At 39.6% G+C, this 13517-nt stretch overlaps 1 protein-coding gene across 7 annotated transcripts in view; it reads right to left on the reverse strand.

The window, feature by feature from the left end:
* myo3b (myosin IIIB) overlaps positions 1 to 13517 on the reverse strand; it is a 103568-nt gene that overhangs the window by 49455 nt on the left and 40596 nt on the right. For all 7 annotated transcript variants that reach the window (XR_011980020.1, XM_072685867.1, XM_072685865.1 and 4 more), the window contains 4 exons: positions 11068 to 11215; positions 8464 to 8617; positions 8246 to 8334; positions 6883 to 7012 (listed from right to left, as the gene is read on the reverse strand). Coding sequence is in view for 6 of the 7 variants with exons in the window: in XM_072685867.1 (XP_072541968.1) it covers positions 6883 to 7012; positions 8246 to 8334; positions 8464 to 8617; positions 11068 to 11215 (521 nt within the window). In the remaining variant the exon portion in view is untranslated. The remainder of the gene's footprint in view (positions 1 to 6882; positions 7013 to 8245; positions 8335 to 8463; positions 8618 to 11067; positions 11216 to 13517) is intronic.

Consider the following 13517-nt stretch of genomic DNA (forward strand, 5'->3'; position numbering starts at 1 on the left):
ATGTGCTTTCCACATTGGGTCAGCCTGTCTTTTAAGGCACAGGCCTGTGAAAGAAGATGACACCCATCATCTCTGCTTCACGTATGCTGCTCCTGGCAAAAGCTGCCAACACATACACACACTCTGAGAATGAGAGAGTGAGAGAGACAGAGAAAAAAGTCTTTCCCTGGCATCTGTGCATTCACTTTGAAAATTAAGCCCAGCAAGATTCCTATAGAAAAAAAAAACCTCAAGCTGGCACTTGTATTGGGTTTCTATTGACAAGAATAGTCAATGTGCCCTGGATTAAAAAGCAATCCCTGCTTCAATATGACACCTCTCCACTCTCTTTCATCAGAGGCTGTGCGAGCCTTGTACTTCAGAAGCCCAGGATCGAGCTGTCGACATGGGGGACAATCAAAGTTGTCAGACAGCAGCCTTTACAAGCCGACTTCTGCTGAGGAGAGCTGCTAGATATCACTCTTTTCTCTCTCACTCTCTCCCCTTCTCACTGCAGCGTGCTTTCTCTCATACTTTCATACTCATGCTCTCCATCACTCTCAAGCCTCAGCCCCCCTGCAACCCCCCACCCCCCAACCCTCCTCGTTTTAAATAAATATGATCTATTCTTGAAACTCAACTCAGCAACCAGGCAAATGAGATTGTTCCACCACCTCCCCTTCTCCCCTCATCCTCCCCGTCTCCTAGCGTCAGTGCCCTGCGCTCAGACTAGTCCAGAGGCAGTTTGAACATGGTGTTTTTCTGTCAAGGAGGATCCATCAGTGGAGCGCACGCTGTAATGGGCTTTGGGTGCCTGACACAGCCCCGCTTTATCAGGAGATGTTCTGGCAGCCGCCGAAAGTGTGACTGCTTCTCCGTATCGCAGCAGAAAAGCGTCAAAAAGATTCTGCTGACCTGGTAGGAAGACAAGATTGAGGCTAAATGTTTACTTAGCGGCATGTGCTTAAAGTTTTATCTGAGCGGTCGAAGAGCAGGTGGACATCTGTGATCAATAGGGCCTAGATTCATAATTCGTTGTTTATCTCAGGGTAAGAGTGCTGGCCCAGGCTTGGATTTTGGGAGATTCCCTATTACAAAAGACACTAAGTGAGAAGAGACAGACTTAGCACTCGAGGTTTGTGAATATGTGTCACAGAGGTAAGCCACCACCAAAAGAGGATGTATTAAGAATGCAGTGATCAACATGAGAGCAAAGCTACTGGCAGAAGGACCAGCAACAAATACAAAGTGCCACACTTTATTATATATTGCCATAGATCGTCACTGTTCTCCAAAGATCCTATAAAAATCAACTTTACAGGAGAAGGAAAAACAACTTCCTTACCTTTCAATGGAGGTCAATGAAAAAAAAAAGATTGAATTCTAAGTCATTTTGGAGCATTTCTATTGGTCCATTCATCATGAAATGTTTATATGATCAAAAACTTCAAATGTGAAAATGACAAGAGGGCTATAAGACCTCTTTATCCCTCCATAATACTTTAAACAAAACACTACTCCATTCCCCACAGATATCCATGGATCACAATGTCTTTCAAAATAACCAGTACATCATATGCTTCCGTTCTAACACATACTTGTATAATGCTAAGCCACACAGAAACAGTCTCTAAGAAACATATACATACTGCACAACTGCGGGCCTGGAGGGCAGGCCCCACAGAGCCTTTTAGACTAGAGCCAACCCAAACACACTGATCCGCCTGATCCACGGATGTACTTTTTAGGGGAATTTGTCCATGCAAATATAACCCATTTCCTCCGACAAAACCATGCCACATGGCCAGCCTGCAGACCCCCAGACCCAAAGATAGGCCCTGAATGGTAGAATGGGCAATATTAACTAAATCTAATAAAAACTGGTAAAAAAAAGCACATAAATGTCATACCTTGAGTTTCAGAGTAAAGAAATAAAAGAAGTGTGTGGAGTATGACCCTTAAGACTAGAAACTTGGTAGGGCAATGATGCTCCTCTTCTAATATGCTTTCACCAAGGAAATTCATTCCAGCTACTAAAATAACAGAAGCTCAACTTCCTGTCAAATGGTTCTTTGAGCAATGCCATAGAAGAAGCACTTTAGCTCTATAAAGAAGTAGCAGAGATGTGTGATTGTGAAGAACCTTTAAATTACCAATGATCATTTTCAACAGGTGAAGGTTCTTTAGATCTTTAAAAGCTTTTTGTCTATTACAAACATGATTCTTTATATATAAAAAAAAGTTCTTTATGGCATCACATGAAAATCATTTGAAGGACCTTCACTTTTAAGAGTGAGGTTTTCAATTTCTCCTGTCAAGTTTGGAATGGAGTTTTGGGAATGTTGAACTATAAATTAGCTATAATGTTTTTATATCTAATTTTAAAGACCCATTCAGTTACAACACTGTACTTGCACATCAGCAATACAATAAAAAATAAATAAATAAAATAATAATAATAATAACAGTAGTAGTAGTAAAAGTTGTGGATGACCAATTATCACTGGACACTGCCATGCAGACTTCTCCTTAACCTTTTCTCTTTAGAAAGGCCACCCAGGTGCATCTTCAGTCCCTCGCCATTTTAAGACTCAAATTCTGCAACGCCCTTCCTATGTGTATCATCAGGCCTAGGGCTGGGCAATATGGTACCGTGATATAGTATGGTAAAGTCTTTTGTGATACACAATATTTATAACGATACATGTCATCACAGACTAAAAATATCAGTAGTTAATTTTCAGTCTATTCAAACTATCTAGAGATATTTTCAAACAGAACATTGAAGCACTTTCGTAGGTCGCTCTGGATGTAATGTAAATGCAATAGTATCAGTAGTGGTAGAGGCAGGAGTAGTATATAATGTATCAAATGCTGTATTATTTCTCAGTGTTAAATCAAGCATTCCATTTTATTGACATGTGCAGTACAGAACACTTCCAGTACCTACAATATCTCTTGCCTCCACATACCTGTATGACAGGAACTACCATTCCAATCAAAACATCACACAAAACCAGTCCTGACACACTGTGAACAGCCCTTGCTGAGGAGGCTAGAATCATCAAGGCTGCCCCCTAGTGGTATGATGCCCCCCACAGGTGCCTGTGAGCGATGCACATCAAAACATAGCCAGAGACAAATAGATTTTTATCAGATGCTGCAGATAGCTGCAATTTCACAGATAACAGGGAAATCTACAAAATGGAGTGAAAAAATAATATGCAAATTAAATTTCTCTCATACTTCAACCCAAAGATCAAAATTTCCATCTCGACAGTATTTGGAACTTGAAAGGAAATAGCTGCTTCCTCTGGTTTATCTTAGGATGAAACGTCAGACAGCTGTGATGAGCAGAAATGAGCGGAAGAGTGGACAGCATAAAAACACAGCCCAAACATCCACACATTAAAGCAGCGGAGGAGCTCAGAGGCTGCAGCTACAGAGGAGGACTCCCAGAGCATAGTGCCAACAATTACAACAGTGTCTCTCATTTGTTATACAATAAGAGGCTGTTGATTTTAACAATCATACACAGGGGTGTGCTTTTCTTAATAACATGACAAATACCATTTTCAGGATAAAAGGGGAATTCCAATGATGTAATGATTAATGTTTTTTTCTGTACTGAAATTTCTGCATTTTACTTCTTAAGATAGAAATTAAATAATTCAGCATGGTTTGTGTGAAATTTGCTGATAGGAGCCGAGAGTTTGGAGAGTGTTTTACATCAAAACACCTATGATTTATGACCAAATAACTATTTACAGATCGATGATTGAAAAATGGATTGAACTGCCTTGATATATATATATGTATGCCTATATATATATGCCTATATATATATATATATATATATATACACACACACACACACACACACCAGCCATAACATAAGTACCACCAGCCTACGTTAAGCACCTGCAGTACATTTTTCCTTGTCCCGCCATAACAGGTCTGACCATTTGAAATATGGACTCCACCTCTGAAGGCTTTCTGAGGTATCTGAAAGACGCTAGCACCAGATCCTTGAAGTCCTGCAAGTTGTGAGGTGGAGCCTCCACGGGTTGCATCAATGAAACTGAGGTGCCCACAAACCTGCTGCAGGTTCACCGTTTTTCCTGCTTTTACCACATCACCTTCATAAACTTACTGTTCACCTGTTGCCTAACATATTCCAACCCTTGGCAGATGCCACTGTAGAAGAAGATAATCAATGTTTTTCACTTCTTTAACTATTATGGCTGATCGGTGTATATGTGCAAATACATTCCCACATGCATACATTACATAACATTGCCATAACATTACAACTCCTGAAGTGATGTGAATAACAGACTATAATAGATTATTATTTCTATTATTGTTACAATGGCATCTATGAAGAGGTGGATCTAGTAGGTGGCAATTGGACAGTCCGTTCCTGTAGGTGATGTGTTAAAAGCAAGGGAAATGGGCAAGCATAAGAATTCGAGCCACTCTGAAAAGGGTCAAATTGTGATGGCTAGACAACTGGTTCAGAGCACCTCCAAAACATCAGGCAGGTCTTTTAGACTATGCAGTGATTAGTACCTGCTCAAAGTGCTCCAAAGACAGACAACCAGTGAACCGGTGACAGGGTCTAGAACAACCAAGGCTCAATAATGCGCGTGAGAAGCGAAGGCCAGCCTATCCGAACTGATCCAATGAAAGAGCTACTGTGTCTCGTGAAGTCCATGTCTCAATGGTTCAGAGCAGCAACACAATATTACACTAATAAGTTGTTTAAATGTTATGGCTATGGTGTACAGCATATACTCTGGCTACTATTATACATGTAGTACTCTGCATGTGCTTCTCAGGCTCAAATTCTTCTTTGCATTCAACAGATCTCCTATAGTGGCTGGGTTTTCTCCACACACTTCCCAACACGGTTCCCAATGGTGTCTCCTAAACCCACTCAATCACTTGATGAGTGTGTTTTGCTGGCATACCCAATATTTGTTTTTATTTTCATCCATCAAAAGACATCTATAGTGGCTCAACATCAGTGTACGACATCTCTATAGCTGAACAATTCTTTTTGACACACACACACACACACACACACACACACACACACACACACATTATAAGTTATTATAAGTAAACCCAGACAGTTTTCCTCTACCCAGTAAAAGAAGTTAAACAAGTGCCTTGTTAATTGAGGCCAACACCGGTCAGTCTTTTTGAAGGCTCTTTTTTGAGTCTTTCCTTCTTAACGCTTTCCGTTCTGCTTGGCAAAAAACACTCCAGGGTAACTGAAAGGAGGAAGCAGCCAAACAATGACTTATCTGAGGAGGTGTGTGAAAGACGTATCTCATAATTAACCACTCTGCCCCCATTTTCTTCACTAAGTCTAGTGGCCGAGGCCCGCCTGCCTACCTAGTCCCTGGCTTTCTTAAGCACCTCGCTAGCAGCACAATGAGGAGGGAAGAGGAGTTGCGTGTGCTTTAGAAGAGCTCTAAATAGCTGCGTCTCATCCGCTGGGTATTTGAGAACCTTATCGCTGGAATATCCCAAACGCCGCTTCCCAATCGCGAGAGATAGTGGCAAAACAGCGGGAAAGCGAGAGGGACAGCTTAGTGAAAATAAAAACAGATCCTCCTATTCTTCCAGCCTTATATTCTACCATCCTTCCATTCCTCCACCCAGAGATCAGCCACACAAGAGATAAAGGAGGAGAGAGATTTGTATTGAAATACAATAGAAAGAGAAAGGCACACAGTGAGCGACCAAGAGAGAGAGAGAGAGAGGCTCAGACAGACAGACCAGGTGATATATTCTTAACAGTCTATGCCAAAACATTCAGACTTTCACACATCATCATGTTAATGTCAGTGGAGTGGCCACGCAATAAAAGTGCTGCCCTAATAGTGACCTTTGTCATTGCTGAAGCGACAGAGCTTCACCTCAATGTGTGAGAAATTACACGTTTTAACAAACCACCCTGATCCCAAAAGTTCCACCCTAAGCATTCACACAACCAAACGGCTAATGTTTACAATCCAGCTAAGTGTCAGATCCCTTAAGAGCCCTGCTGATCCACAAATGATCAGTGACATTGTTGACCCCATGAGAAGTAAGAGAGAGGTGTGAGAATCGGAGACTGTGGTGATTATGGTAACACACTAAGAACAATGCTGGCAAAGAGAATAGTGTCCTGAAAAGAATGACACTCTGAATTTATTCATGTGCAAATGGTTGCACATGAATAAACGGTATTACATCAACACAATACATCAATACAAAAAGACAACAACTGTGTTGATGTAACGTGCAACCATTTGACACATTTGAATCGCATGATTTCAGCACCCTTGGGACTCAGAGTGGCTCAGTGGTCTAACACTATGTTGCGAGTTCAAATCCAGAGCAGCTTTGCCATCAGCAGGCAGAGTCTGAGAGAGCACATATGGCTGTGCTTTCTCCGGATGGGTAGATGGCTCTCTTTCCCCTCATCACTCTTAAGTGATGTTGACCAGCACAAGTGACTCCATGCGTGTCAGCTGCCTCAGTGGCAGTTCAAAAAGAGGTGGTGGGTGGCTTTGCATGTATCGGAGAAGACATGTTAAGTTTCTACCCTCCTAGTGTCGGGAGCATCACTAGTGCTAGGAAAACTACGAACAGGTGGGTTAATTGGCAAAAACAATTATTGCTGATTATAACTGAGAGAAAAGGGCACAATTGACAAATACACCTATAGTAAAAAATATATAAATAAATGTTTTTCTCAGTGTGTCTTCTGCTGTTGGAGTTCAAATCTTCAGTTACCCAAGACTTTAGAGATAGAAGGTTTTGACCTTTTCAAACAACATTTGAATGAGAAATAACTTTTGACTGACTGTGCCTTTCAGCACACTGACCTGTAGTTCTGAGCCATACCTGTTTTGGTCAGCGGACTGGAGAAGAGCTGCTGCAGGAGTTTGTTTTCGGATGTTCTCAAAACCACCACAATGTCTGCAGGGAGGGTGTCTCTGTTCTTCTCCAGAAAACCATTTACATTGTACAACACCTATAGGAGGAAGCACACTATTAATTAGTTCTGGTACTGATTTGTGAAATACACCGCTTCTAAACACCAAGAGACTATAACTGCAAATTTTTACAGTTTACATTTTACAGACTTGCCACCATTGATGGAAAGGAACTGAACTGAGAACCAGAATCTGGCACAGTTTGCTGCTCTTTTCCCTTCTCTTGTACAGCTAGTACCTGGCAATTAATCAGTGAGTTGAATCAGGTGTGCTTGAACAGTACAGAACTGTGCAGGAATTTGGCCTTCCATGACTGGAGTTCCCCACCCCTGCTTTGAAGTGCGTGTGTGTGCGTATTTGGGGTGATGTGGAGGTAGAGGGAACATTTTAAATTAAAAGTACCATTAAGCAACATCATTTACTGTTAGATAACATTAACAAACCATGAACATCTGCATTAATAAACTAATTAAAGTCAACAATGTTTACCTTTTATGTACACTTAGCAAATACAGTTGTTTCTATATTTGCAAGCAATGAGTTGACTTCACTTGATTATTAACGTTTATTAATGTATTACTATCAGATATAGATTGATGATTTAGTATTTTGTGGTAAATGCTTAATTAATTGTACATGCATTAATGGTCCTAAACACTAATGGAGATTTCCACTTCTTCCAATGAATGACACCTTACACAAACTCTGCCATTCCAACTGATAAAGAATATATATAAACTATTTTGTGTTACTTTCAGTATATCAGTAAGGCCTGCTATAGGAGCAATATGCTGACCCTTCAGTCACCAAATGTAAAAGTAAAATAATTAATGATGTGACTTCATTGAACTAATTCAATTGAATTATTGAATTAATTTTACTATTATTTGTAATAATGTTATATTAACACAAATAAAGCAGCTACATGTAACTATATGTAATGTTAAACCTAAAAGGCTTTCAAAATGATGTTATCCGGGGGGGCATGGATGGTCATGTGTAGGAAATCTATTGATACTGAAACATTAATTGGTTTTCCTTTATAGATCAAAACAGCATTAGCTTGCTGCCTTCAAAAGCAGCTAGTGATAAAGAGAAAAAATGTGTCTTTGGATCTGAAAATGAGAGAAATGTGTGAATTCTGAACCTGGGAGAAGAATAAGTGAAAGTAATGGATACTGTAACTCTGCCAGGTGAGCTGCAACGGTTCGCGAGTGTGAAGAGTAAATAACAAGGTAAATGTCTGTGATCCCACAGAACATGTGAGTTACCTTTCCAGCATAATGCTGAATTCCAAAGGATAACTCCACACGCTTTGGTCTCCAGAAGTACTTGTATCGCAGATTGTCCTCAAATTTGTCTTGAGAAACAGGAGAAAATAATACAATCTCAGTGTAAACTGCTGACAGTTTGTTAGCAGTACACATACACATTCACACACACCACTACAACAACGGGTACAAGTAGAGGCGCTATAAAGGTGTTTTACCAACAAGTGTCTGGTCAGTAGCCTGAGGGAAGCGGCTCTCCTCGTCCAGCAGGGAGAGCAGCCCCATGGGCTTTTGCAGGAACATGTCCAGGATGGGCCTGTTATCCTCATACTCCACCAGACTGGCATCTACATCTTCACTCTGATATTCCATCTGAGAAAGACAGACACAAACACACAATGTAAGCTGTCAGACACCAGCACCTTCCTACTGGTGCTGTGTTTGGTTTGACTGAATGGAATTAATCTCCAACAAGTCATTTAGTCAATTGCTGATTATGAGCCAGACTGACAATTTCACAATATAAAGAAGGTACAACATCCAAATGAAATTCATAACAGGGTATAGATTTACCCAATCAAAACACACACACACACATCGCTACAGTGCACTCCTACAGAGCAGAACAGTAGGCAGAAAAAAGTTATTTGAAACCACACAAAAATCAGATCCACTAAATAGAGGGGTCGACTCACAGTGGGACTAATGTCACACCATCGCAAGAAGATTATGCAAACAAATACATTTCTTTCAACATAATCTTCTGGAGACGAATCGTGACTGGCGGCTTTAACCCACCCTCATGTTTTAATCAGCGCTGTGGAATAGCGGAGCTGTGTGTTTATCATTAAGGAGGAGCAGTGTGTGTTAAATCTCATTCCCATTCAGCTCTATAATGAAGCTCACTAATGCTGCTGTTAGTAATGAGGGAAATTATGCAGCCGGCCTGCCAGGCCAAATGCTTTCACCAACCCACCCGCCTGCATGCACACACAGGCCTACACATGCACGAGCACGCACACACACTTTCCAAACGGACAAGATGATAAGCAAAAACAAATGGCACTCAGTAAATACGGCATTAGCAATCACTAACTGAATTACTAGACTCTTTTGGCTTCCAAATGCAGTATTTTCTAATTTATAAATTACTCATCTGTAGCATTTTATTATTACTAAACGGAACTTCATTAGCAGATTTGGGACAGGCGGAACATGTTGCACCCCATAAACACTGTATTGTACTATATTCCACTATGTGGAGTATTCTTATTTCTCACAGGACCTTTATTTACTGTTATTTATATTTTAAGTTTCGACTGTGATGGAGATGCAGCCTCAGGGTCTCTCTCTCTCTCTCTTACACACACATACACAAGCATGCACACACACACAGAGATGAGTGAAAGTGAAAGTGAGAGAGAGAGAGAGAGAGAGAGAGAGAGAATGGGAGAGAGGGAGAGAGACAGAGAGAGGGTGAGAGTGTGAGAGAGAGAGAGCCCAGGAATAGGACAGGAAGGCAGGCAGTGTGTTGAGTGTTGTAGAGGAGCCTAAATCGCTCTTCAGTTACACAGCTTTGTTATTGATAGAGCACTCCACACACTCAACAGATTACAGTAACACACATTCACACAGGCTACTGTCTTCACTGTCTTCACACTGCCATGTCTGAGCATGTTGTAGTCAATTTTCAATTCTATAGTGGAATGATAAAGTTCTCTAAAGTGAAATTTGCATTTTTAATGAAGTAGAAGGAATTTCCATTTCAAAAGCAAAGCTGGTGATGATGTCTTTCTCTCTGTCTGTCTATCAAGATGTGATTTCAGAATTAATATGCTTTAAGGGTCTAGTGTAAATATGTAAGGTAACTGTACATTATACATGTGATGTTATAAATTCCATAAAATTACACATTTTTTAAATTATGAAAATGAAGTAATTATGTTTATGTTATATAAAATATGAACAATTTTCAGGGCATTCTACCAGTGTGCAGAACAATTATCAGGTGACCTTAAGCACACTCAAGCAGCTCCCAGGTGCTGCGCCTAGCCACTGTCGAATTAAACTTTAACTTCAACCAGCTACCATGTACACCAGGTGACTGTCATATATTTGGGGTACATAATTTGGTATTAATATACCAAATAATAAATATAATAAATGGATCAATATAAATAATTAAAATGACCTGGAATTTAAGGATTGCACTAATTTACTTATACAAAGTTCATAATACATGTTTTTTTTTTCTTTTTTGGTTTTACTGTACAACAGGGACAATAAGCTTGCACACTATATGGACAAAAATATTGGGACACCTACACATAACACCTACAGGAGCTTTTTTGACATTTTATAAATCCACAGGCATTAATGTGGAGTTGGTCCCATAGGTTTGGACCGTTGGCGACTTTTATACTCCTCAGCGGCCAAGCTTTGTAAGTTTACGTGGTCTGTGATTCCTAAATGCTTCCACTTTTCAATACTACCACTCACAGTTGATGGTGGAATATCTAGGAGAGAAGAAATTTCACCAATGTAGCAATGTACCATGCTGGAGTTCCGTGAGCTCTTTTCTTTCACTAATGTTTGTAAAGACAGGCGCTTGATTTTATACACCTGTATATGGGACTAGTCATTTGAAGAATTGCGTCAGCTACTTTTGTCTGTATAGAATTTGCCACTGTCAAAATGGCATCAACAGGTCAGCTTCCTTTGAACATGTACTCCACTTGTCTGTTGTGGCGTGGGCCTGCTAGGCTAATTGCAATGTGTGTATGATTATGAGGTATAATTATTTTGTGTAGTTCATGTCTCACCTGTTCGAGGGCGAAGATGTGCTGATTAAAATAGAACTGGATCTGTTCGTTGGCGATGTTTATGCACAACTGCTCGAATGAGTTCTTCTTAAAGTTCTCAAAGCCGAAAATGTCCAAAATGCCCACGTTCATCCCACTTTCGGATGCACTTTAAAAAGAAAAACAGACATGATTTCCCCACATTACACCAGCGCTACATTGTTCCAGAATCCTCACTATTCCCTTATGTTAATATTTTACAGCCTTTAAAAAAAAACAACAAAAACACACACACACACACACACACACACACACACACACACACAAAATCAACAATGTGTAGTATAAAGGAATGTAATACGACCTGACTAAAAACTAGGTACCCAGACTGAACTGAACACACAGACACGTGAAGTCTAAACTATTCAGGCAGTTTGCGAAGGTCACCTTCTACCAGGATTAACAGGTTATTAGTGGCAATAAGGTTGAAACAGGAATGATTGGAGTGGAAGCGGCCGTGTTTGGATTTTGTGCAGTGAAATGGAAGGCCTCAGAGTCTCTGACAAGTCCAAATGTGGATATCTGAAGGGATTCTCTTGGATCAATGAACTGCCTTTTACACTTTCTCTGAAGTCTTTTTAATCATCTGAATATTATTTTCTCAATGCAACTCCATATCAAAAATTTATAGAAACCTCTTTTTTCCACTGCACTTTTCTTGTCTTGCTCTGGCAATTAATATTCTGTGGCCTGTGCTGGCCAAGTTGGAGGTCACCTTTAAAATGGAGAGACTGTGCATACAAACTCAACACTGGGAAAGATCTGAAGAGCCAGAAAACAAACATAAATAGGCATCATTCAACCCAGCTGCAAATTGCTGAATATAAAGTTGGTGTCAGTTTCTGCCTAATTTGTATGTATCTGGAACTTCGCATCTGATTGGTGTAGTAAAACCCAGATGGTACCAATGGGATTTTGTGGCTGCACAACAGAATGCATTCAAACATCGAATCTCTCGTAGTTTGTCAGCTTTTTAGGGTTTTAAACATTTATTTATTGGTCCATGTAAAAAAATCCCATTTTCATTCCAAATCTGTATGAATGCAAAGAGGATTTTTAAGTGCAAATACAATAGGAACCACAACAGCATTCACAGATTTGGGCCTAAATAAAACTATTGCCATCAGACAGATATTTAATGATGTATTTATTGCACTCATGAAAAATTATTTTGCTGAACTGTAGTGCTATAGTATTTATGCATATATGATACATATTCATATTTCTACATTTAAAACCCTATACAAATAAATTTATCTGTTGTGATAATCCAGGTGAATTCAGTCCCAAATGCTTTTCTTACACCCACTGCCTGGTGGTTGGGTAATTAATAGGTTTGATTGAGCAATTATTGTATAGATATTAGGTTAATAGTTAATAATAAATGTTGTTGATATAGGCAGGTGTAATGTATCTTTGTTTAAAGCAGCAATATGCAAGCCCCTGCAGCACACACCAGTACAGCAGCAAATCACGCTTTGAGCTCCCCCTACAAGCTTTACACATGAATTTTGGGACAAGCTGAGAGATACAGAACTGACATCAGAAGTAAAAAAAAAAAAGCCGTTACGCTGTTCTCGTGAGCGTTCTTGCACAGCTCCACCGAAGTATAGTGCGGTGGTGGCATGCAAAACTGGTAATTCTGGTAATGACAGAAGAGATTCTCTCTATTATAAGTCTTTAAAGCATCACAGCTTCAAGGATTCTGTAGCTGTTATTTAAGGTAAAAATGTTACACAGTGTTGCTTTAGGTCTATTTTTGAACTCATAGGGGATCTCAGCTGGTGGCATTTCTAAGAAATGAGTGCTCCTTATATTTCAGGGTTAGTTGTGGAAAAGACGGAATGCTGGTGTTGTGAAATATGTGCTTAAGACATGCACTACCTTTTCAGTCTAATATGGGAAATGATGTGTTTTTAATTATACAGTCCAGGCTGTTTCAGATGGGAGTATGGATAGTTGGTGAGAGCTTATAATCTTGTTGAATTTTCACCAAAATTCTTGTCGCCATTGTTATTTTTTTTTAAAACAGGAATGCTTAAAGTGATTAAGTGTTTGGCTGAAAAATTGAAAGATTCAAATACATTTTACTATGTATGCATTATAGTTGATCTGTAGAAAACAGCGGCAAAGGTTTGTTTTGTCCAATTCTAAATATTTATGATAGCTGGAATACTCTGATTGTGGACGCCAGTCCTCTTCACTTTCTAACATTTCCCATTAATGGTGCCTGTACCTTTTTTTTAATTGGCGCAACATTAACAAACAATAATATCATGCAAGTCATTAAATATCATTAACAATATATAAATCACCAGTAGTTGGCTGAATTTGTTAGCTGGTCAAGCAATAAAAAAGTTAATGTGATGCTGGGGGGAAATAAATAAATAAATGATTTATTTATTTGGACT

Source organism: Salminus brasiliensis, chromosome 8, assembly GCF_030463535.1.
Source record: "Salminus brasiliensis chromosome 8, fSalBra1.hap2, whole genome shotgun sequence".
NCBI lineage: Eukaryota > Metazoa > Chordata > Actinopteri > Characiformes > Bryconidae > Salminus > Salminus brasiliensis.